The sequence below is a fragment of the Lissotriton helveticus genome, chromosome 6 (genome assembly GCF_964261635.1).
Source record: "Lissotriton helveticus chromosome 6, aLisHel1.1, whole genome shotgun sequence".
Taxonomy (NCBI): domain Eukaryota; kingdom Metazoa; phylum Chordata; class Amphibia; order Caudata; family Salamandridae; genus Lissotriton; species Lissotriton helveticus.
Genome location: NC_136067.1, coordinates 1,412,989,748 through 1,413,013,746, shown reverse-complemented (window position 1 = coordinate 1,413,013,746; position 23,999 = coordinate 1,412,989,748). Strand labels below are relative to the sequence as shown.

The following is a 23,999-nucleotide window of genomic DNA, read 5'->3' as shown; positions in this document are numbered from 1 at the left end:
ATGCAATGAGTGTCCATTTAGTGCACTGCTATTTTTTTAAAACTAACTTCATAAACCTATTATTTTAACCTAGAATAAGAGCTGGTTGTAGCTAAAAAGTGTCTGTTATGGAGCAATTAAATGTTTACAAACCGGACTAATATAGAAGGACATAATATTGTAAGTCATATTTTTTATACCTTGTTATCATGGTCCTAATTCTTATTTATGCGCTTCTTGGGAGGCTTGCAGGCGAGTTGAAGTAGATAAAAAAGAAGACGCTACAATGAATGAAAAGTGTGTATATAATAATTGCAATAAAGAGAGAGCAAGGATGTCAGCGTACCAGCATTCTCAATGTAAATAAATAGTTACCTCATAATAATTACCTTAATATTAGGTAGCTGTGACTCGATATAATAAGATATTTGTGAAGAGTCAAATTGGCGATTTGATAGAACGTGCAACGACTGTTGTATCCGATAAAAAATATTCGTAACAGCTGTGGAGACGGATATATCTACTATTAGTAAAAGGTCGAACTGTATGTTGTCTGTTACATTTAGACTCGCTATGGGTCGCATAGGTCTTAATTCAGTTAGAGTACGAAAAATTTTTTTTTTACCTGTAGCAAATTCAGATATTTCTTATTAGGTAATCAAGGGACTCGAAGCGCTGACAAACCTTCAAGATTAAAATAAATACGGGAAGGGACAAGAAAAAAGAATACGTTTTATTAAGACTTAACTTCTAATTAAATATAGCAATGTTGTTCGTATTAGTCTAGGTCGCGAAGCATACCTTGTCGGCATAAGACGCCGTGATGTGGTTGGGGTACTAGATGTCGATAATGCGGGGACTGGATGCGCTGGCAGTCCTTAAAGATTGAAGTAAATGCGAGAAGGGAAAAGAAGAAAAGTGTAAGTTTTACTTCTATTTAAATGTAGCAATGCTATTGTTAGACCGGATCACGAAACATACCTTTGTCGGCAGAAAACGCCGTAGATCTAGATTCACTTTTTTAGGACAGCGCCCACAGAGCAGGGGCAATTGGCGACCCCGCTATCGACCACAATACAGAGGCGGATACCAACCTCGCCAATCTTACCAACAGAGGGGACAATATCAACCCCAACACCCACCACAATATCAATCTCACTACCAGGATCATCAACCTCAATACCAGGAACATCAACAAATGAATCCAAACAGGTATCTAGAAACTCACAATGCACGCTACTGGAGAGAATGACAACTGTCCCTATTTTCAATCTAAGTAGCCAAGCACCGGATCAGGGAGTATACTCATTACTATCTAAAGGACTTAGCTATGTACCACATTCTTGCCTTAACAAATTTGAACTGTTTAGTGATATGATGACTTTTTTCAGAAAAATCTGACTTATGGATTTCTTTTCTAATACTGAATTCAGTACAAGGGAAACCAACAAATCAGGCTTAGCACCTAAGTCAATTTTTACCCCTACTCTAGAACAAGTGACCCCAGAAATTCATATTTTTGAGCAAATAGTCATGAAAAAATTAAGAGCAGCTACTAAATACATACCTAACACTCCTTACAACCTCACATTGGAAGAGTACAGTGCGCTTAAGTCTTTGAAAGAATCCACTTCCATCACCGTGAAGGGATGTGACAAAGGAGGAGGTATTGCTATTTTGGACACTTCTAATTACACAGCAAAAATAGAAAATATGCTTAATGATAATGCGTTTTATAACACAATATCAAAAGACCCTACTGCCAAAACTAAACATAAAATACAGAAATTGACATCTAAGGCTCTAAACAATGGCGATATATGCCAAAAAGAATATGATTATCTAAATGTGTCAACGCCTAGAATGGCTTGCTTGTACGGAACACCAAAGGTCCACAAGAATGAAGTAGATCCACCTTTTCGCCCTATTGTTAATACCATAGGAAGTATTACTGAACCTCTCTCAAAGTACCTGGATGCCATCCTGAGACCATACATATCCAAAATACCTGGATATGTTAAGGACACAGGCCACATTATCAATTTGCTAGAAGGCACAGCATTCAATGAAAAAAGACAATGGCTAGATTAGATGTGGAAAGTTTATATTCTAATATTCCCATCGATGGTGCCATTTTAGCAACAGAATGGTTTATCAACACATACGAAGTTGATTGCAATATGACTTTTATCTTAGACTGCCTCAAGATTGTTTTAGAGGAGAATGTTTTCGAATTTCGTGGGAATTTATATAAACAAACCAAAGGAGTTAGTATGGGCGCATCTTGCGCCCCTACTATAGCAAATATCTACTTGGCACAATTCGAAAATATTCATATTTTCAATGAAATCTCTCCATTTTTTTAAACAATCCTTCACCGGTCGAGATATATAGACGACGTGATATTCATATGGGATGACAATGAGGATATTCTTAATGAATTTATATCATGGCTCAATGCATGTGACAGCAACCTCAAATTTACATCCCATGCTAGTAACATAGATATGGAATTTTTGGACATAAGCGTCAAGCATGACCAAGGCCAACTCTTTGTGGATCTATTTGTAAAGCCCACTGCCCGCAACACCTTGCTCCACTATAAAAGTTTCCACCCTGCATCACAAAAAAATAGTATCCCTTTTAGCCACTTTTTAAGATTACGGCGCAATTGCACTAAACTACAAGATTACGATGAACGCTCTATAGTAATGAAAAAGAAATTTGAAGATCGTGGCTACCCGCACAGGCTTGTCCGGGAATCATTTAAAAGAGCACGATTTTTTGATCGTCAGTCCATCCTACAAGACAAGGACAGGAAACAAAACGACAAATTAGTGTTTGTCACCAGACACTCCCTACTGAATGACAAGTTACGACAAATTATCTGTTCCAACTGGCATCTTCTGAATGTGAATAAGTCCAAACAAGATCACATACCGAAACCAGTTTTTGCCTACAAAAGGAATAAGAATATAAAAGACTTAGTTGTAAGATCAAGGCTGCCAGAGAAAATGGAATTCGTACAAAGAAGTATAACCAGTGACAACCCAGTTACAGGCAACTTCAAATGCGGTAACTGCAAGATTTGCCCACAAGCTATTGAAGGGAAAGACCTTAGATTCAATAACATAACAATTTCCAGCAAAAAATGACAAACTGTAAAACACAAAACGTAGTATAATTAATACTATGTCCATGTCAGAAAGGATATGTAGGCGAAACCTCCAGAGCAATCATCAAAAGAATAACAGAACACAAATCTGCAGTTCGCACAAAGAAGATCAATGCCCCTCTGGTGGAGCATTTCTTGGAATATGGTCACTCTCCGGAGGATGTAAGGTGGTATATTCTAGAAAATGTGCAACCTAGAGCAGGACTATGCCCAGATAAGATTAGAAAGAAGAAAGAGGTGTACTGGATTTTCTCTTTGGATACAACCATTATGGGTCTCAATTGTGAGATTCCATGGGAGCAAGCAATAATCTAAATATTATCATGCATGATAACTCACAGCACAGGAGCTATCATACTGGTTACGAGGTAAGCTTAGTGATCTGTGAGATAGATGACACCCCTTGCTTTTTCAGCTCTGTAGTATCGCAATTTTAACTACTCTTGCTGTTTCAGGCTGGCCTAAATCGCCCAATAATTACTGTAAAATTATGGCCATAACTACTGTGTACCCCCTAATATGTTTTGCTTAAATTTACACACCGTTGTTGATTTAAATAAAATTACTATCGATATGCAAGGGTACATTTAGGAATACTTTTCACCTTTTTAAGAGGATATAATTATTCCCCATGCGTCCGCTAGTCAATCACTCCACTCCATTATTGTAGTTCGACATTAGAACTACTCTTGTGCGCCGATTGGCCTATAAGACTATAATGTGACGTATCATCGTGGTGGGAATTGTCTCACGATAATTAATATATCTCGTTTCCATGTAGTTCTACCATTGAACTACTTGCGTGTGCTTATTGGCCCTTGGAGGCAATTCGTGACGTACCTTTGAGGACGGAACTAACACCTGTCAGGTTAGACGCCCCCCTTTTCATCTGACACCTGTTTTAACTTAAAATCAGAGGGGATATATAAGTAGCATAAAAACTGGGTATCCTTTCCTTCGGTTTGGCCACGACGACGGACGTTATCCAGAACCCCAACTACATCACGCGTTTGCTGCCGACAAAGGTATGTTTCGTGATCCGGTCTAGCAATAGCATTGCTACATTTAAATAGAAGTAAAACTTACACTTTTCTTCTTTTCCCTTCTCGCATTTACTTCAATCTTTAAGGACTGCCAGCGCATCCAGTCCCCTTATTATCGACATCTAGTACCCCAACTACATCACGGCGTCTTATGCCGACAAGGTATGCTTCACGACCTAGACTAATACTAACAACATTGCTATATTTAAATAGAAGTTAAGTCTTAATAAAACGTATTCTTTTTTCTTGTCCCTTCCCGTATTTATTTTAATCTTGGAGGTTTGTCAGCGCTTCGAGTCCCTTAATTACCTAATAAGAAATATCTGAATTTGCTACAGGTAAAAAAAAAAAATCGTACTCTAACTGAATTAAGACCTATGTGACCCATAGCGAGTCTAAATGTAACAGACAACATACAGTTCGACCTTTTACTAATAGTAGATATATCCGTCTCCACAGCTGTTACGAATATTTTTTATCGGATACAACAGTCGTTGCACGTTCTATCAAACCGCCAATTTGACTCTTCACAAATATTTTATTATATCGAGTCACAGCTACCTAATATTAAGGTAATTATTATGAGGTAACTATTTATTTACATTGAGAATGCTGGTACGCTGACATCCTTCCTCTCTCTTTATTGCAATTATTATATACACACTTTTCATTCATTGTAGCGTCTTCTTTTTTATCTACTTCAACTCGCCTGCAAGCCTCCCAAGAAGCCCATAAATAAGAATTAGGACCATGATAACAAGGTATAAAAAATATGACTTACAATATTATGTCCTTCTATATTAGTCCGGTTTGTAAACATTAAATTGCTCCATAACAGACACTTTTAGCTACAACCAGCTCTTATTCTAGTTTAAAATAATAGGTTTATGAAGTTAGTTTTAAAAAAAAGCAGTGCACTAAATGGACACTCATTGCATAAACAGGCTAGTGCAGTACACTGATTAAAAAGATGAGAGAAATAGGTAACTGCATGTTCTATATATGGTGCTAACTTTAAAACCGAGAAGTGAAATATCACACTGATATAAGGACTATTTTGTTAAATTGTCTACTTCCTCTTTGTTACAGTGTATTATACAATGCGTCTTCTTTAATCAACAAGGTAATGAGAGCGCTACCCTCTAGCTGAATTATCTATCCTGAATAAAAGCTCGAAAACAGTGTGCCACCAAATTCTTATGTAAGTAACTATTACATAGGTAATTCCAACCACCTTTTTATGTCAAACTCCAAATGCCCTTATTTATCCAACATGGGGCAATAAAAGTATAACTACACGTAGCACGTAGGACTCCTGAAGAAGGCAAATGCCGAAACTCGCGTAGAGTTTCCATCCACCGCTTTGCTTACTCCACTAGCCCCACTTAACATCATTGTCATTTGTGTTGTTAATTTTTTCCTTTTCTACTTGTGGTTTAGTATGCCTTCACATATTTTTTTAATTATATAATGTTTGTCTTTGATCTTTTAATGCAATATATCTATATTTATATATAAGAAATGTTCAACAAAAATGAAGAAAATAATCTAAATAAAGCAAAAAAATCAATTTATATACAAACAGCAAGTCTTGTTTTGATCAGTTCTAAGTACATGTCATAATACTTATTTAATTATTTGTATGGTTTCCTTGTCTGCTTTACAAAAAAGAGTTCAAATTATTCCCTACAAGTAGTGAATGCACTAGTAGTAGGGGTCCCCTTCTTTCCAAATTGTGCGGATCGCGTCGCGCGCCTCTCTGGAATGCAGGGGGAGTCTGCAGAGAGGCGCGCGGCGCTGATAAACAGGCAGGCACTGAGCTGCAATCACTTGTTTGAGCACGTTACTGGTATTGCACGTACAATAACAAAAATATGCTGCATTTTAAAGTAGTGTGCTTGAAAAACGCTTTAATGCCATCAGGTCCGGTTCGCTCAATGTAAATGCGAGCACTTTTAAATTTAAAAACTTCATATCCCGCCTCGGTGTAAATAAACCTACCTCAACAGGAGGCGCACGTTTACAAAGTGTGTATATACGGCAGGACCGCAGTGACCTGGTTGCGGTGCTGTGTGCGAAGCTCTGCTGCTAACCAACCTTGCATCCCGAGTGTAAACCGGGCTGGCCCCGGGCCGGATCATGGTCTGCGGGTCCTGGGTCGCTTCTGTAAGGCCTCCTTTCACTGCTCGCCTTCAGCCTGAGGTGCAGGAGGACGGCGAGCCGCGCCCGCCAAACACCGCTCCGCAGGCTCCAGACAGGACACCTTCCTCGGAGGGAGACCAGCTTGAATATGTATATATTAAACACATTCCATCGTCCTGGATATTTTTGTCATATTTAAACTTTGTCGGTAAAGGAGATGTGTGCTAGTAAGAGGATTCTGCCTGTGAAGTATTCAACATCGTTAAGGCACCAACAGGAGTTTTGATGAGGCTGGTTGGGGGTTTAAATCATAAAGTAGAAAGTCTTACTATGTGTTGCGGGCTAAAGCCTGCCAATGATCCATCTATTCATTCACCCTGGCAGGGGGAATGAGAGAAATCTCGGGCCGCGCTAAGATGGAATGGCCAGCGCGCCACCTACAAATACGGCAACATAACGTTGACACATGGACGGAGAGGTAAACAAAGCAGCATTATAAAACGAAACTGCATGCAAGCCCAGATGTGGGCGGGGGTAGAGCACCGGCAGCTCTGCTAGGCCATGACTGTCTCGGTCGGTTCCGTGTGCGTTGAGCAATGAGTTCCCAGGAAGCGTGTGTGCTCTGAGTTCTCACTGTGGCTGGCCAGTAGAGACACAGACACGCAAATACACCAGGGCACATATAAGCATGAACACACATGCACACATCGAAACACAAGCACATAAAAGCACAGAGACGCAAATACACCAGGGCACATATAAGCATGAAGACACATGCACACATCGAAACACAAGCACCTAAAAGCACAGACACGCAAATACACCAGGGCACATATAAGCACGCACACATTGAAGCACAAGCACATACATGCACACAAAAACACCAGGGCACATATAAGCACGCACATCGAAACACACGCACATAAAAGCACAGACATGCAAATACACCAGGGCACATATAAGACCGCACACACATGCAAGCACCTACACAATAACACATTTCTATATTGCCATGCAAGTACACAAGCAAGCAATCAATCAAAGCATTTGTATAGCGCACTACTCACCCGGAGGGTCTCAAGGCGCTAGGGGAGAGGGGGTCCGCTACTGCTCGAACAGCCAGGTCTTGAGCTGCTTCCTGAAGGCGAAGTGGTCCTGGGTCAGGCGGATGTGGGTCGGGAGGGAGTTCCAAGTCTTTGGCGGCGAGGTAGGAGAAGGACCTTCCCCCTGTGGTGGCTCTTCGGATGCGGGGGACGGCGGCGAGGGCGTGGCTGGTCGATCGAAGCTGGCGTTTGGGAGCGTAGAAGTTGAGGCGGCTGTTGAGGTATCCTGGGCCTTGGTTGTGCAGGGCTTTGTGTGCGTGGGTGAGGAGACGGAAGGTGATTCGCTTGTTGACCGGGAGCCAGTGCAGGTCTCTCAGGTGTCCGGAGATGTGGCTGCGACGGGGGATGTCCAGGATGAGTCGTGCTGAGGCGTTCTGGATCCGCTGGAGTCTCTTCTGGAGTTTGGCGGTGGTTCCGGCGTAGAGGGAGTTGCCGTAGTCCAGTCGGCTGGTGACGAGGGCCTGGGTGACCGTCTTCCTGGTCTCGGTGGGGATCCACCGGAAGATCTTGCGTAGCATGCGTAGGATATTGAAGCACGATGAGGAGACGGCGTTGACTTGTCTGGTCATGGAGAGGGAGGAGTCAAGGATGAAGCCCAGGTTGCGTGCGTGGTCTGTTGGTTTGGGTGCGCTGCCTAGGGCGGGGGGCCACCAGGAGTCGTCCCAGGCGGAGGGTGAGGATCCCAAGATGAGGACTTCCGTCTTGTCAGAGTTCAGTTTCAGGCGGCTGTTCTTCATCCATTCGGCTACCTCTTTCATCCCTTCGTGTAGGTTGGCTCTGGCGGTGGCGGGGTCGTTGGTGAGGGAGAGGATCAGCTGGGTGTCGTCGGCGTAGGAGATGATGTTGAGGTTGTGCTGGCGTGCGATGGCTGCGAGGGGACTCATGTAGACGTTGAAGAGGGTTGGGCTGAGCGAGGAGCCTTGAGGAACGCCGCAGATGACTTTGGTGGCTTCTTATCTGAACGGGGGGAGGCGGACTCTCTGTGTCCTTCCGGCGAGGAAGGAGATGATCCACTCCAGTGCCTTCTCCTGGATTCCGACGTTGCTGAGGCGCTGTACTAGGGTGCGGTGGCAGACTGTGTCGAAGGCCGCGGAGAGGTCTAGGAGGATGAGGGCCGCTGTTTCTCCGTTGTCGAGCCGGGCTCGGATGTCATCGGTTGCTGCGATCAGGGCGGTCTCGGTGCTGTGGTTGGCCCGGAAGCCAGACTGCGAGAGGTCGTGGGATCCGTTCGTCTCGAGGAAGGCGGCCAGCTGCTTGTTGACGGTCTTCTCGATGACTTTTGCGGGAAAAGGGAGCAGCGAGATGGGTCGGTAGTTCTTGAGGTCGGTGGGGTCGGCTGATGGCTTCTTCAGTAGGGCGCTGAGTTCGGCGTGCTTCCAGCTCTCCAGGAAGGTAGCGGTGTTGAAGGAGGTGTTGATGATGTCCCGTAGGTGGGGTGCGATGATAGCGTCAGCCTTGGTGAAGACGTGGTGGGGGCAAGGGTCGGTCGGAGATCCGGAGTGGATGGAGTTCATCGTGCGGATGGTGTCTTCAGTGCTGATCGTGGTCCAGGCGCGGAGGGTGGTGGTGGGGGGCGGTGGTTCGGTTGTGGCGTGCGTCGGTTGGGTGCTGAAGCTGTTGTGTATGTCCGCGATCTTGTTGTGGAAGTAGGAGGCGAGGGAGTTGCAGAGGTCTTGCGAAGGGGTGATGTCGTTGTTTCCGGCGTTGGGGTTGGAGAGCTCTTTAACGATGTTGAAGAGTTCCTTGCTGTTGTGTGCGTTGTTGTGCACTTGGCCTGTTGCAGGTTGTGTCAGAATGGTGAAGGATAAAGAGGACAGGCCACCACAACATACCAAAATGTACACGCATGAAGGGCCCCGATAATCAGCTCTCATCGGATTCTTCAGCAGTCCACATGGACATGGAGTGTTCTGACTTAGAAATCACTATCTGGATGGGTTGAATAGCTTTCGCAGGGATTCTCTGTGGTGTAGGCAATGCCCATCTAGACTATGCATTATCTGCTCTTTCCACGAATGTTGGACTATTACAAATATTTATCTGCTTCTTTATTTTGTTTCTTATGGGGACTTTAGGGTTGTTTTTTCTTCTTCCTTTAGCATGGTCAAGCCTTGTCTATCCTATCTGTCTCATGTTGGAACAGTGGGGGAAGAAATGTATTTCTGCTCTATGGCTTTCTAGACTTCCTTTGGTGACCTCACAGCATTCTTATCCCTCACTCACTTTGTATGGAGCATAAAGTCCTTCGCCTGAATGTAAGGGGGCCTTAACAATCCCACTAAAAGATCTGCCACCCTCTCCCTACTTGAGCACTCTGGCAGACAGATGCACTTGCTCCCTAAAGATCCATAGAATGCAGTCTCACTGGTTCCTGTGCCAACTATGGTCTTCTGGTCCCATGAAGAAGGGCAGGATGGCTGTTCTCTTCTACCAGGTCTTAAAGGGGGATATCCTCTCTACTTTAACAAAGGTGAAAAGGCACCTTCTAGCACTCCGTCTGGGAATAGGTGCATTACACTTGACTTTGGCAAATATCTATGCCCCTAATGAGCTCTCTTCTGTGCTCCAAACCCCTGATGCATCTATAGTGATAGGTGGGGGATATGAGTTTAGTATGGACTCAGACTTGGACCATTCCGGTCAACACTCAGCTCAGGTGGGGGCTTTTACTGCAGCTGGTCTCAGCTGGCTTGTGGACTGTGGCCTGCAGGATTTATGGCACCAACTCCATCCATCTACTAGGGACTACACATTCTGTTCAGCTGCCCACAAAACATATGCCTGCATTGATCGCTTCTTATCAAACCCAACCCTACTGGCTTATGTCTCTGATACATCTGTTGCCCTGCGCTTGCTCTTCAATCTTGTTTCTATATCCCTGACCCTCCATTTACCTAATTCCCCGGCCCAGCATTCACATTGGCATCTACGAGATACCTTGCTTCACTCTCAGGCTATGGTCGATTCAATTAGAAAAATTACAGATTCTATGTTGGAGGCTGGCATGTCGGTAACTCAAAAACCGGGTAATGATCCAACCGTCTTTTGGTCATAGAGTCCCATTTCTCTTCTCAATGTCTACACAAAACTATTCACTACCATATTAGCACACCACCCTAATCCGTTAATACCGGGCCTGATTGGCCCAGAACAGGCAGGATTTATTCCTGCTCACCAATGTAGTGACAACACCAAGCGCCTAATACATCTTATGGATAAGGTACACATGTCCCTCAAGGAGGTCCTGTTTCTTTCTATCGGTGCCAAAAAGGCCTTCGACCATCTAGGCTAGCCTTATCTTTTCGATACACTACACTAAAGAAATTTGGCAGTGGGATAAATTCTGCCACTAGGTCTGGTGCCTTTAAGGTGCCCCTGAGCTATGGTCAATGGTCACGGTCTAAGATCATGCCATGATCATGCCATGTAGCAGTATTACCAGTGACATCTTCAGAATAGTAAATGGACATACTGCGAACAAAAGTCTTGAAGATGCTATTGCTCTGAAACCATTGCTACATCACAAACAGGAATCACAATAAGGAACCTTTTATATCCCAGTTTTCCACAATCCATTCCAAAAACAAATTCTTCATTAACCCCTACATATGTTTTTGAACATGTAACAAGTGATGAATTACTATCTCATCAAATGCATGTTTCTGACATCAAATACTCGAGATAAAGGCAGTGGAACAAAACCACAAGCAGCACCCAATCGTTAATCACCTATGTCTGTGGTTCCCAAACTTTTCACTCCTGAGTACCCCCATTGAGTCTCTACTGGAAGCCCCCCAAGCAAATTGTATGATTTAAATGTCAAACATTAAAACCGTAATTTGAAAAAAAATACGCACACATGTGCACATCAAACAAAGACTAGCCTTGAATTACTAAAGATTTTAGTATTTTTATATAAAAATATTGGCAAAAATCGAAAAATCTTAATGAGAATGTTGGTGCTGCATTTCGCGACTAACTTTTCATTATTTAGTTTTATTTCACTGCCCGAGCCTCCGGCTCCTGCCAAGGCTGGACTGGAAACCTAAAGCTGCTCTGGTAAATGTTGTCAGACCAGTCCCTGTACAGTGCACACCAAGTTTAGCGAGTGAGCCTGACCACTACAAAAGGTGCTTTGGGGGGGGGGGGGGCTCTCCCCCAAATATTTTTGGGGGACAATGGTAAGTTTTACAACACATTTGACATATATTGAATTGTATTCACTTTTAAAGCATAGTAAATAATGACCTCACCATGCACCAGGATACAACAATCTTTTGTGAATCTTCAATGATTGACAATCTTCAATCTTCAATCTAACCTCTTATACCACTGTAGGGTGGCAGAGAAATTTACATCACACACATATAGAGACAATGAATCATACATGTGTAGATCATTGACTAGAAAATGTTACATAAGGCAAAGGGGACTACAAGGTGTTGCATTCACTTGTCATCCATACTGGTAGGCTTTTTTTTAAGAGTGCTTGGTCTGGAGAAGCACAAACTCTGGATTCAGAACATAACACAGGGGTTAGCATTGACTTTAAGGATAAGGATTTATTTCTACCCAAACAAACATTTTTGAAAGACTGGGAAAAAGCATAACTTACTAACTTGTACCATGCAGTTTGCATGCAGCTCTTTGATGGCAGTTCGTAGCTCACTGTGCTAGATTACAATTGTAACTTGTGCACTGCACAATAACAAAATAATCTCTGTGGCAAAAGCAGGAGCCCACTGAGCTATGCACAAAACAAAATACAGTTTTTTTAAAAATACATGGTAGACGGAGCAGGAGCCACGCGCGGGACCAAAATGGCCGCGTGAGCTCTTAGCTCCCGAGACCCCAGCCACCTCCGACATTATCCTGGCCAGTATCCTTTGCTCTGACCCGATCGACGTGTGGTGGAAAGGAAACGATGCCTGACTCGGTGCTCCGCTGCCGGCTCAGGTGCCGGGTCCCGGAGTTTCACCGCCTTAAAGGTTGAGGCCTACTGCCATCCAAGCCGGGGGCTAGAGTTCACTTAGACGCCGGCCGCAGTGCGACAATAACGGGGCCGGAAACTGGAAGTTCCCAGCCCTGCCCCGCAGACGGCTCTTTCTTCGCCGGACCCAGCAGCGACCTTTGCTCCGGTCAGTGATCTGTCCGTCTGTTGCATGGGATGATCGAGGGAGAGAAGCGGCCCGATGCGGCATACAGACTGATAGCGCTGCCGAGTGGTGACCCGGGCCGAGGGGGAGCCGTAGTGATCATCGCGTTACGGACTTTGCGGGGGGGCTGGTCCTGGGTCCCTGGGGGGCGCAGTGTCTGGCGCTAGACCCCCGGGTCTGTGTGGCCCGAGATTGCAGTGGGTTGCCGGTCGTGGGGCCTCCGATTGGTCGTGGGCACCCACCCTTCAGGAAGGAGTGACGGAGGCTGTGGAGCAGGAGTCGTGGCAAACTGCTGCAGGATAATATTGACATTGGGGAATGGTTGCTGGGTCCCCAGAGGCCGCAAAATGTGGCGCGAGACCCCCCAGGCTGAGGGGCGGACATCGTAGTGAGCGGCTGGACGTGAGCCTCGGATTGGCGGGTCAGATGCTGGGGCCCCCCAGTAGATGAAGACTGGGGTGAAACTGCTGGGAAGGGTCGTGGGCACCTGACAAGGTGGGATGTACAAGTGAGGCGTCTGAAAGTACCCAGGAGTGACGGCAGTGTTGCTGAGATATATATATTTGGCTGAGAGTGACAAGATCCGAGGGGGCTGCGAGCTGAGGTGGCATGCTGAGAAGGCTGATGTGTGGCGCTTGGACCAGGCACGCGGTGGCTGTGCTGGAAGTGGGAGACACCATTTGAGGCGGACGCGAGATATACCCAGTCAGGGTGGTCCGGCTGGAGTCGTGGCTCATGTCCCCTACTAAGTAAAACATGGCTATGGCGGAGGGAGGTGCAGGCGCCACGACGACCAGCCACCGATGTGGTTCCTGGAGAATTACCTTGTAGGCGAGGATATTGGAGTGAGGCACGCTGACATAGGGACCTGCGGAGGCCTAGAGTAGGTCCAGCTATATGTGACCATTGATGATCTCTGACCCGAAGTGTCCAGCCTAAGGCGGCAACTTTACACGGGGGGGGATGGCAACGAAGCCTGATTCCGATAAGACCATGTCCAGATCCTCGAAGGGGGTGAAACAAGTGAAATCCAATAAACTTAACAGCTACGCGATGACCAAGGGGTTCCCGGTGGAGCCCAGAAAGACTCTGTCGACAGGCGGAACCGCACAAGATGCCCTCAGGAACCAACGCTGATGGATGTTATGGCGGCGATAAACGGTGTCCAGTCGTCATTGGGGGGGGAATTGAGTCCTTGGACAATAAGTTAGACGCAGTCACAATTGAGGTGAATTTGATAAGAGCTGATCTAACCAGGGCTAGCTATAAGGTAAAGTCGCTCGACATTAAGACTGCTAGTCTAATAGACGATGTGGCGGAGCTGCAGCAAGAGGTACGTGCCCTTAAGACATCTTGGGAGGCCACGGACTGGATTATGAGGGGAGAGCCAGGCGCAATAATGTACGCATCCTTGGGGTGCCCGCGAGATTGGAGGGACAGACGCCAGATCTGTTTGTAGAGGACATTGTCCTCAATCATCTTAAGCCGAAGGGACTTAGCAACTTTTTCATTATTGAAAGGGCTCACAGAGTGCAGGGGGGAGACTTAGACCTGGGGCGCCCCCTCATCCCATGATCGCCCTCAAGCTAAATTGAATTTTAAACTATGTACGGCTGAGATGGCTCTAAAACAGGAAAGCGTTACAATATTTTCTTCATGAGTAGAGTATACACTTTTTTTCCCTATTTCAATGAAATAAGCAAGTATTTTCTAACATTTGGTCTAAATGCTTTGTCTGATTACACAGTCATTAGGGATACCAGCTCTGTTTTTTGCTGTATAATGATATTATGACACACAGGATTTACCTCAACTTATTTGTGTTATATGTAATATCAAGCAACTTGTTTACCTTCTTGTACATACAGTATGCAGAAGTGGCTGCTACCGAATGGACATGGGGTGGAGGCGGGGCAGAAGGGGGAGTTAATTTAAAAAAAAGAAAAAACACTTACCTGGATGTGGTCGGTCGCCGCCATTTCCTCCATCCTCGCCGTCCTCTTCCTGGCTTCTGTGAGTAATGGGAGTTTGGATTGTATTTCGGTGTGCGGAACCACCGAGCTGTGGTCGGGTATTTCCTCCACCGCATTGGTGTCGGTTGAAGGCAACTCCGACCGACATCGTAACTAGGCCCTTATTGTTTGTGTTGCACATTTGCATGCAACCTCTTCATGTATGCATGTGCATATTTCATATTTATTAAATTCGCAACCGGCTACTACAAATTCTCTTTGCTGATAAGTTGGATTAGGTTTCATCATTCACAATGTTCCAACTTACTAATTTATAGGTAAGGGATATAATATAGTTCTACTTTGTCCTTACTTCTAGCTCCTGCCACTTTTACAATATCTTAATGAATTTTTGTTTTTATATTTAGAATACTTTTTTTTCAGATATTTGTCTCCTGTTTAATTTCCATAGAATGTATTCGCAGCTTTTTACTCCCGTTATTTCCATTACTAATTTTATCTCTTACTATTACCAACCATGTCCAGCTGCTTTGGCCTACTACACCATCACCATACATATTCTTAGGAATTTTTCCACCTTTGTTTTTTTCGTTCTGTTTGCTCTCTCTATCTTGTGCTCTTCTGAAAACGTTTTGCTTTTTTTCTTAAACGAATATTCCCACGTCTTGGATGCACAGTTTTTACTTTTAACTTTGTTGAACTTTTATTCTGTTAAACACGGGGGCCATTTATACTATCTACTTATAAGTATTACTTGAGCCTGTTTTCTTTCAACACTTTCGCAACATTTCCTCACAACCTAAATAACTGTCTTGTCTACATTTTTATTCATATTTAACTTCTTACTATGTTGTTGGACTAACATCACAAGTGCCATACGAATGACTGTGATTACATTGTTTTAACTAAAGCTTATTTTGATTGATTGATATGTGATATTGTATTTTGCATTGTGCATTTTTGACTTTCTGTATAGCATTTATTGTTTGAAACCTTGAAAATGTTCCATGCGGAAAGAAATACCTGTCAGCTGATAAATCATTTTCAGTATACCTTTCCAGCAAAAAAGTATTGTTTTTTTAAATTGCAGTAATGATCATCCAATATTTGGAATCTGCCAATTGACTGCTCAATAATAAACATTGGCATTCATTAGTTCAAAAGTGCTGCTTTTATTACATGTGATTGCATTTCTTGGAAGTTTTAGATGAAGTGTGCTTTAATCAGAGAAGAAAAATAGCTTTATTTAAAGAAATAACAATTACCAACAATTTTACATATCAGTATTATTGTTACCTTTAATATATATTACTAGACCTATTGCCATTTACCAGTTGGAATGACCTAACTTATCATATTACTGAAAGAGGTTTCTAAGCGTGGCATGATGCACTGTGAACCAGGGCAAGCGGAGCAGACGTCTATGAGTAGGGTGATGGAGCACCAAATACATTTAAAGATTATAATGTGGGATGATTGTGATGTTTGGCTGGAAAATATTGTTGGGCAGTGAAGCAAAGTATATGTTTTTGCTTATTAGGGAAGATATGTATTACCCATCTTGGAAATGTTTTTCTGTGTGATGTTGAGTGAATGGGTGTATGGTTGTGCATTCCAGTCATGTGAGGAGGGCAAAGAATTGTCGAGGCTCAGCATTTGGGAAGTGGCAGTTGTATGTCTGTGAGTGGTTTGGGTGTGTGACAGTATCCTTGATGGTGATCAGATGGATTTTTAGAAGCTTTGATGAATAATTCAGAATCCACTAATGTCTTACTCCTACTTTACAAATATTTATTTTGATTTTTCATTTTTGTATCTGAAAATGTTCTTTTGTCTCCAGGCACAAGAGTTACTGCAAATTCTCTTCACCCAGGAGTTGCTGCTACTGAGCTTGGCAGACATACAGGAATGCATAAATCTACATTTTCCAGTACTGCATTAGGTAAGTGTAAGAAATTGGGTTTATTGGTTAAGGGGGCAACAACCACACTCCTTGTCAGGATGAACCACAAAAGTCACTGAATTAACTTGTGATTAACATTGTGGTATCTGTGCACAAAGCAGGCAACTTAGAGGAAAAGAGTAAAGTATTTCTACAGTACACAAACAGTAATAAAGTGAAAACACAACATAAGAAAAATCCCAAACCAATTTAGAAGCATAGTGTACATTTTAATAAATAAATTCAAGTGAAACCAGAACAACAAAACTCTAATCAGTAAGACCCCATACCTCCTGGTCAGGACATTGCTCTCCCAGCACGCAGCTCCACCTTGAGTTCCTCCACCCCCGACACCCACCGCTGTCCTAGGCCCCTGTGCCCCGCTCAGATCCTAGTCGTCGTTCAGCCCATCCCTCCTGCTGCTGTTCTCCTCTGATTTCGGCCTTCTTTTTTATCTCTTGCCTTCTGCTTTCCTTTTTCGATTGCATTCCTCTTTATTTTTACACTTTTCCTTTTGGTTGCCTTTTTTCCTCTTCCGTGCTTCCTTTTTCCCGCCTCTGCTGCCCTCGTGGCCCCTCCTCCGCTGCCCTCGTGGCCCCTCCTCCACGTGTTCCTGCTCCCAGCTGACCCGCCCTCCCCGACCCGTACTTAATGGCGTGCTAAATGCAAGTCTGTCTGCGCCAATCCACAACCCGACTGCAACCAGCGCTAAGGACCCTGGCTCTCCTACCAATGCTAACAGCTCCTTGGCCCTGAACGCACACAGCTCCAGCCAGGACAACAGCTGCAAACTCTCTTCACTGACTGACACCCACAGACCTTTCTCCGGGCACCATTGCCGCCGCTCCTTCCCTTTCACTGTGATCCAAGATCCACCTCAACCCACCCGCCCCAACTCCACCGCTTCCCAAACCCTTCAATGAATCCTCCTCAACGTCTGCTCCCTCCACAGACACACTGCAGAAATCTGGGACCTCCTCAACAGCACCTCCACCGACATCACCTTCCTTACAGAAACCTGGATGAACGCCGCAGCAGGACCCGACATCGCAATCCCCATCCCGGAAGGCTACAAGATCACCCGGAAGGACCGACGCAGAGGAGGCATCGCCATTGCCCACAAGTCCAACCTCCGACTGAGCACCTACACCGACTGAACCACAGACCTGATGAAACACCTTCACTTCAAGGTAAAGACCAACCCGACCACCACCATCAGAGGCATCCTCATCTAAAGACCCCCGGTACCCAAACACCTTCCTCCAACTCCAACTCCATCACCGACATCAGCAACCCGCAAGCCATCACCTTCTCTGACTACACCTTGCTGGGATACCTCAACTTCCACCTCGACAACCTCCAAGACCCCAACTCCTCCTCCCTACTGGACCACCTTCAGCCACACCTCCGAACACCCACAGATGTCCACTGATGCGTCCACTTCACCTTCAAATCAAACATCGCCCACAAACGCCATTGCCAGCTCCCACGCAGGAACTGGGACAAGACCACTGACGACCAGCTTACTGCCTCCCTCACCAGCTCACCTCCAACAGTCTCAGACAACGACCCAACCACAGCCACCCAGACCCTACGCAACTGGATCACTGACTGCGGCAAAACCATCGCCCCCCCGTAAGCGAACCGCAAATCACACGCCAAGAGAGCCAGCTGGTTCGCCACTGAACTCCGAGAATCTAAACGTACATGCAGACGCCTCGAAAAACTATGGAGGAACTCCAATACCACGGCTGACCTCGACAACTTCAAAGTAGCCACCACTACCCACCACAAGTTCATCACACACACAAGAAAGAAGGCACTCCAAGACAGAATCACTGCCCATGTACACAACAGCAAGGAACTCTTTGGCATCATCCAAGAATTATCCCTACCCAACAGTGAGTCAACAGACATCGCACCCTCCCAAGACCTCTGCGACAGACTCAGTATCTTCTTTCATTACAAAATCAAGAACATCTATGACAACCCGCACACAAAACCGACACCAACGCACCCCACACCACACAGCCGACACTCGATAGCTGGACCCCTTTCACCATTGAAGACACCCCGAAGACTATGAAGTCAACCCACTCCGGGGCCCCCATGGATCCCTGCCGCTACCACATCTACAACAAATCCGCAGACATGATTGCCCAGAGCTGCAAAGAATCATCAACCACTCCTTCGAGACTGCCTCCTTCCCTGAAGACTGGAAACACTCCATGATCAACCCAGTCCTGAAAAAACCCTCGGCGTACCCCACCGACCTCAAATAATTTCAGACCGATATCCTTACTCCCATACCCAGTGAAAGTCATTGAAAAAGCCGTCCACAGTCAGCTCGCCTTCTTCATAGAAGCATACAACATCCTCGACTCCTCCCAGTCAGGCTTTAGGAAGAACCATAGAACCGAAACCACCTTACTCGCCACGACAGACGACATCCACCCTCTCCTCAACAGAGGAGAGAATGTAGCCCTCGACCTCTTGGACCTCTCAGCAGCCTTCAACACAATTTCCCTCCGAACCCTAGCCCACAAACGAAGGGATCCAGAACAAGGCCCTTGATTGGATCCACTTATTCCTCCCTGGCAGAACGCAGTGGGTCAGACTCCCACCCTTCCTCTCAGATCCTACACGACCACCTGCGGAGCCCCCCAAGGATCCTCCATCAGCCCCACCTTGTTCAACATCTACATGGCCTCGCTTGCTCTCATTGCCAGATCCCATTGGCTCAACATCATATCGTACGCAGACGACACCCAACTCATCTTCTCCCTTTTCAACGAACCCAACATCTCCAAATGCAAATATCAAGAAGGAATGGAAGCAGTCGCCAAGTGGATGAAGAACAGCTGCCTACAATTAAGCACCAACAAAATCGAAGTTATCATGAGCCCACACCCCAACGCCTGGAACGACTCCTGGTGGCCCCCCGCCCTCAGGAACCGACCTTCCCCTCCGACCACGCATGCAACCTCAGAATCATCTTGGACTCCGAACTCAAAATGGACTGCCAAATAAACGTCGTCACCTCCTCCTGCTTCCAGACCCCCCACCTCCTATGAAAACCTTCAACTGGATTCCCCTCGAATACAGGAAACCTGTCACCCACACCCTCATAAGCAACAGATTGGACTACGGCAACACACTGTACGCCGGGATATACAAGAACCTCACCCACAAACTCCAGAACATCCAGAACGCCGCCGCCAGACTAGTCCTCAACCTGTCACGCCACTGCCACATCACACAACACCTGCAGACACTACCCTGGCTCCCCTTTGAGAATAGAATCAACTTCAAGCTCCTCACCCACACCCACAAATCCCTCCATAACGCCGAACCCGCCTACATAAACCACACCTTCACGTTCCTTGCGCCCCAAAGATCCCTCCTCTCAGACCAACTCTCCCGCGCAACGGTGCCATGCATCAAAAGGGCCAGAACAGGAGGCAGTTCCTTCTCCCTCCTCACGGCCAGAACATGGAACACCATCCCTTTCCACCTCCGACAGACACTAACGCTCCCCGAGTTCTTGAGGGACCTCAAGACCAGGCTCTTTGACGAATCACTGTGATCATCCAGGAGCTGCGCAACCCGCCCTTCTCCCAGCGCCTTCTGACACTTGCGGGTGAGTAGTTGTGCTTAAGAAACCCCTGATTGATTGACTGGTTGATCAGTAGAACCAGGAATACTACATTTAAAAGTTTTAGGTAAGTATAGCACCTAAAATTACAAAGTGCCACTCATGCACTTTGGTCGTGCTAGACTAAGGGAAAGTCACAAGCTCAGGCTGACCTTGATGAAACACGGGCCGGATACAGGGACATGACTAGTCCAGCTGATAAAGTTACCTTCTCAAGGTGTTCCGTTCGCAGTCAAGGAGGCCCCGAGGAGCAGTGAGTGCATCGTGGATGGTCATCGCTGTAACATGAAAAACAGGCCTGGCGTCGTGAAAGGGTGACGCTATAGAGCAAATATTCAGTTGGGCGTTATAAACGGTTATTGCTGGAGCTACAGGATTGCGGTCAACACAGGCTGCCGTTACTGTATCAGGAAGTCCAGATCTCGCTTTGCCTGTCCTCGATGGAGGCCGCTGTAGCACAAAACTTTAAGTTCACCGCTTTGCATTGGCTGTCATTGTGAGCGGCAGACTCTCAACTCGCATGGGCATTTCACTGTACAAAGAGCTCAAAACTTCAAGATTTCACCTTTTCTTGTAGAAGAGCGCACGCTGATACCAGACAAGACTCCAGGTCCTGGGGAGGCACTTCTTGGGATCAGAGAAGTATTCTGGCAGGGCTCAGGCAGGTCCAGTTAGGTCCGTTGAGCAGTTGCAGAGAGGCCTCTGGAGCATGGTGTGTTTCTGTAGCTCAGAACAGGAGACCCGCCAACTGAATCTTGGAGTCACTTAGGTTGCCTGTCATGGACAGCGCAGGTCCAGTCTTCATTCTCAGAGATCAAGACACGCCTCAAGCAGGAAGGACAGTCTTCTAAGGGACTAGTCAGGCCTCAAGCAGGAGGGCAGTCCTCTGGGGACCAAGGCAGGCCTCTAGCAGCAGGCAAGGCCTCTGGGGAACCAGGCAGTTCTTCCTCTTGTAATGTGTGCATCACCAGGAGAGTACTGATGAGTGGGGTTCTCGAGGTCCAATATTTATACCGGGTGCCAGTCTTTGAAGTGTGAGGATTCGCTATAATACTCTATATCTGGTTCTTGAAAGTTCTTCTCTTGCATGGCAAGGCTCCAAGATGTCTGTGGTGACAAATGACTAGTGCCATGTGTGTTTATGTGTGCAGAAGGCAAAACCATTTGAAATGTAAGTGGGGCTTGAAACAGCTCCGTCCCCAACCATCCTGTCAGTATGAGCTATCCTGTCCACACCTAATTTCCTTTATCTCACTGTCTGGCAGGAATACACGAATCCCAATAGCAAAACCATTCACAGTTATTTGACCTAGGACACTGGCAGATGGCACAACTGGTAAAGACAAGACAATGCCAACTTTCTAAAATTGGCATTTTCACAATTGTAACTTAAAATCCGACTTTACCACTAATGAGGATTTAAAATTACAATTCATTTGAGTGTAAACACCATATTTATATCTGCTCACGATCAATCTTCATCACCTATTAAATGCAGTAAGTTAACCCCCTGTTAGTCAATAGGAAAGATAGTCCTTACAGTAGTGAAGAACAACTTTAGGAGTTTTTCATTACCAGGACATGTAAAACTTGGAAACCCACACATCCTATTTTTTAAATACAGCGCACTCTGCCCTAGGGTTTTTAGGACCTACCTAAGGGCTGACTTATATGTACTAAAAAGGAAGGTGTGGGCCTTGAAAAAGGTTTTTTTCAGGTTGAAATGGCAGTTTCAAACTGCACTACAGGTGGCAGTTGCAGGCCTGAGATGTGTTTTAAAAGCTACTCTAGTGGTTTGCATAATGAGTGCTGCAGGCCCCTAGTAGCATCTAATTTACAGGTCCTGTGTACATTTAGAACCATTTAATGTAGACTTAAGTAAATTATAGGTGCTAATTAGGTGTAAGACAATGTTACGATGTTTTAGGGAGCAAGCATAAACACTTTAGCACTGGTTAGCAGTGGTAATGTGTGAAGGCTCCTAAAGCCAATAAAAACAAATTAAGCATACAGGAGGAGTAAAGGCAAAACGTTTGGAGGATTACTATGCCAAGGTTTTCAGACCTATCAAAAAGCTACCAAATGGCCTTTCTTGCACAACATGGTCTCTATATCCAATGGCACTGCTGTCTGTGAGACAATATGTAAAGGTCAGTTTTCAACAGATGAGGGTACGTTTGAGTACAAATTTCATGACTTAGATCAATTAGGTTAAAACCTTTAATAAATACATTCTCCAAAGTCAGTAGTGTATCATGTCCTCCTTTGACAATTGTTTTTCCATATTCAAAGTCCATATCTGTCAACAGGGTCCTTATCTGTGAAGATTTAGAGTACCTGAGCTCTATACACTAAGCAATAACACAGTTGCATTGTCATTTGCTTTACAGTACACTTTAAAGATGTAGCAATAAATGACCAAGGTTTTTTTTGGGTGCAAGCCTTTAGTGGGCTCTTCCTATATCATGAATTTGTACCTTGGTTAAACAGGGAAACTTTAGTAGTAACTTTAATATAAATTCTGTAGGTTTTAATCTATTCTGCACAACTGTAATTCTTGTTATTTTTCCCAGAAAAAAAGCAATGTGTTTAGATTTTTATTATTTCTTACAAAGTTGCCGTGCAGACAGAGACCTGTTTTTGTAACGTGATATACTTTCTTCCACATCTCAGAGTCTTCTGTCAAATGTATTAGTTTATGTGCACACGGGAAAGCTGTGAGATTTAAAAGTTGAACATTTAGCTCACATTATTTCCTTTAAATAGTAATGCAGCAAGGAAAAATATAGTCATGCTTCGCCCCTTTTTACTATTATCTATAAAACATCACAAGTTTTGGGAGCTGCAGTTACATTTTGAATTGCTGGAAATGTCAGTACTGTAATATTAAATGATTAGTACATGAACGTACCATTTTTATAATTTTTTCAGGTCCGTTGTTTTGGGTATTAGTAAAATCTCCTAAGCAAGCAGCTCAACCAACCATATACCTTGCTGTGGCAGAGGAGATGGAAGGCATATCTGGCAAATACTTTGATGGCTTAAAAGAAAAACAGCCAGCCGCAAAGGCTGAAGATGACCAAACTGCAAGGATGCTCTGGGAAAAAAGTGCAGAACTGGTGCATTTGAAAGATATACTAGCTACTCCTGTATGAGAACAACATCTGTAAATGAAAAACAATGTGAAAGCTGCTGAATTCATGTGAAAAGTATTTTTTTAATAAATTGAAAAATAAAAGCTCAAATCAAGTATTATATTTTTCATCTTTAATATTTGTATGTTAAACAACAATGATTGATGTGAGTGTGTTTATTTATACAATGTAAACATAAGGATAGAGAAGGAAGAGGGAAATGGAGGTCATGACTCACCATCTTCATTCACAGTGTTAAAATCAAGAGAGAGTCAACCTTGAGCCATCTAGGGTGGGCATAGTGGATATAGGGGAATAACCTTTTTTCTTAAAGGAACCCTCACTCACTGAATGTGAGTGAGAGCAAAAGTGTGTGTGCGCCTCGCGCTGCAGCAGGGCGAGGGGGGCCTGCCGATTCCCTTGCAGGAGCCAGCGGCGATAATTGATTCCATGTGGCCCTGCCACTCGCTCCCGCAAGGCAATCGCCAGACGTGCACTCGATGCCATGAAGGCAATGGAACATGTGCACGTGTTTGGCTGAAAAGCCAAACCGATATCTAAAGGTCTCTTTTGCCTAAGCAGCGCATGCGCGCTGCTTAGGCAAGACCTAAACATGATGAATCCACAGACTGGGAGACCTGGGGCTTTTTGGGCAGACTTGGTGAACGGTTAAAGAAATAAACACGGAATGCATCCA

General features: G+C 45.0%; 1 protein-coding gene across 2 annotated transcripts in view; it reads left to right on the top strand.

Moving 5' to 3' along the window:
* Positions 1-23,420, top strand: part of RDH13 (retinol dehydrogenase 13) — a 124,774-nt gene extending 101,354 nt beyond the window's left edge. For both annotated transcript variants that reach the window (XM_078649206.1, XM_078649205.1), the window contains exons 6-7: positions 16,412-16,513; positions 23,100-23,420. In XM_078649206.1, coding sequence (XP_078505332.1) covers positions 16,412-16,513; positions 23,100-23,323 — 326 coding nt within the window. In that variant the 3' untranslated portion in view covers positions 23,324-23,420. The remainder of the gene's footprint in view (positions 1-16,411; positions 16,514-23,099) is intronic.
* Positions 23,421-23,999: the final 579 nt, after the last annotated feature.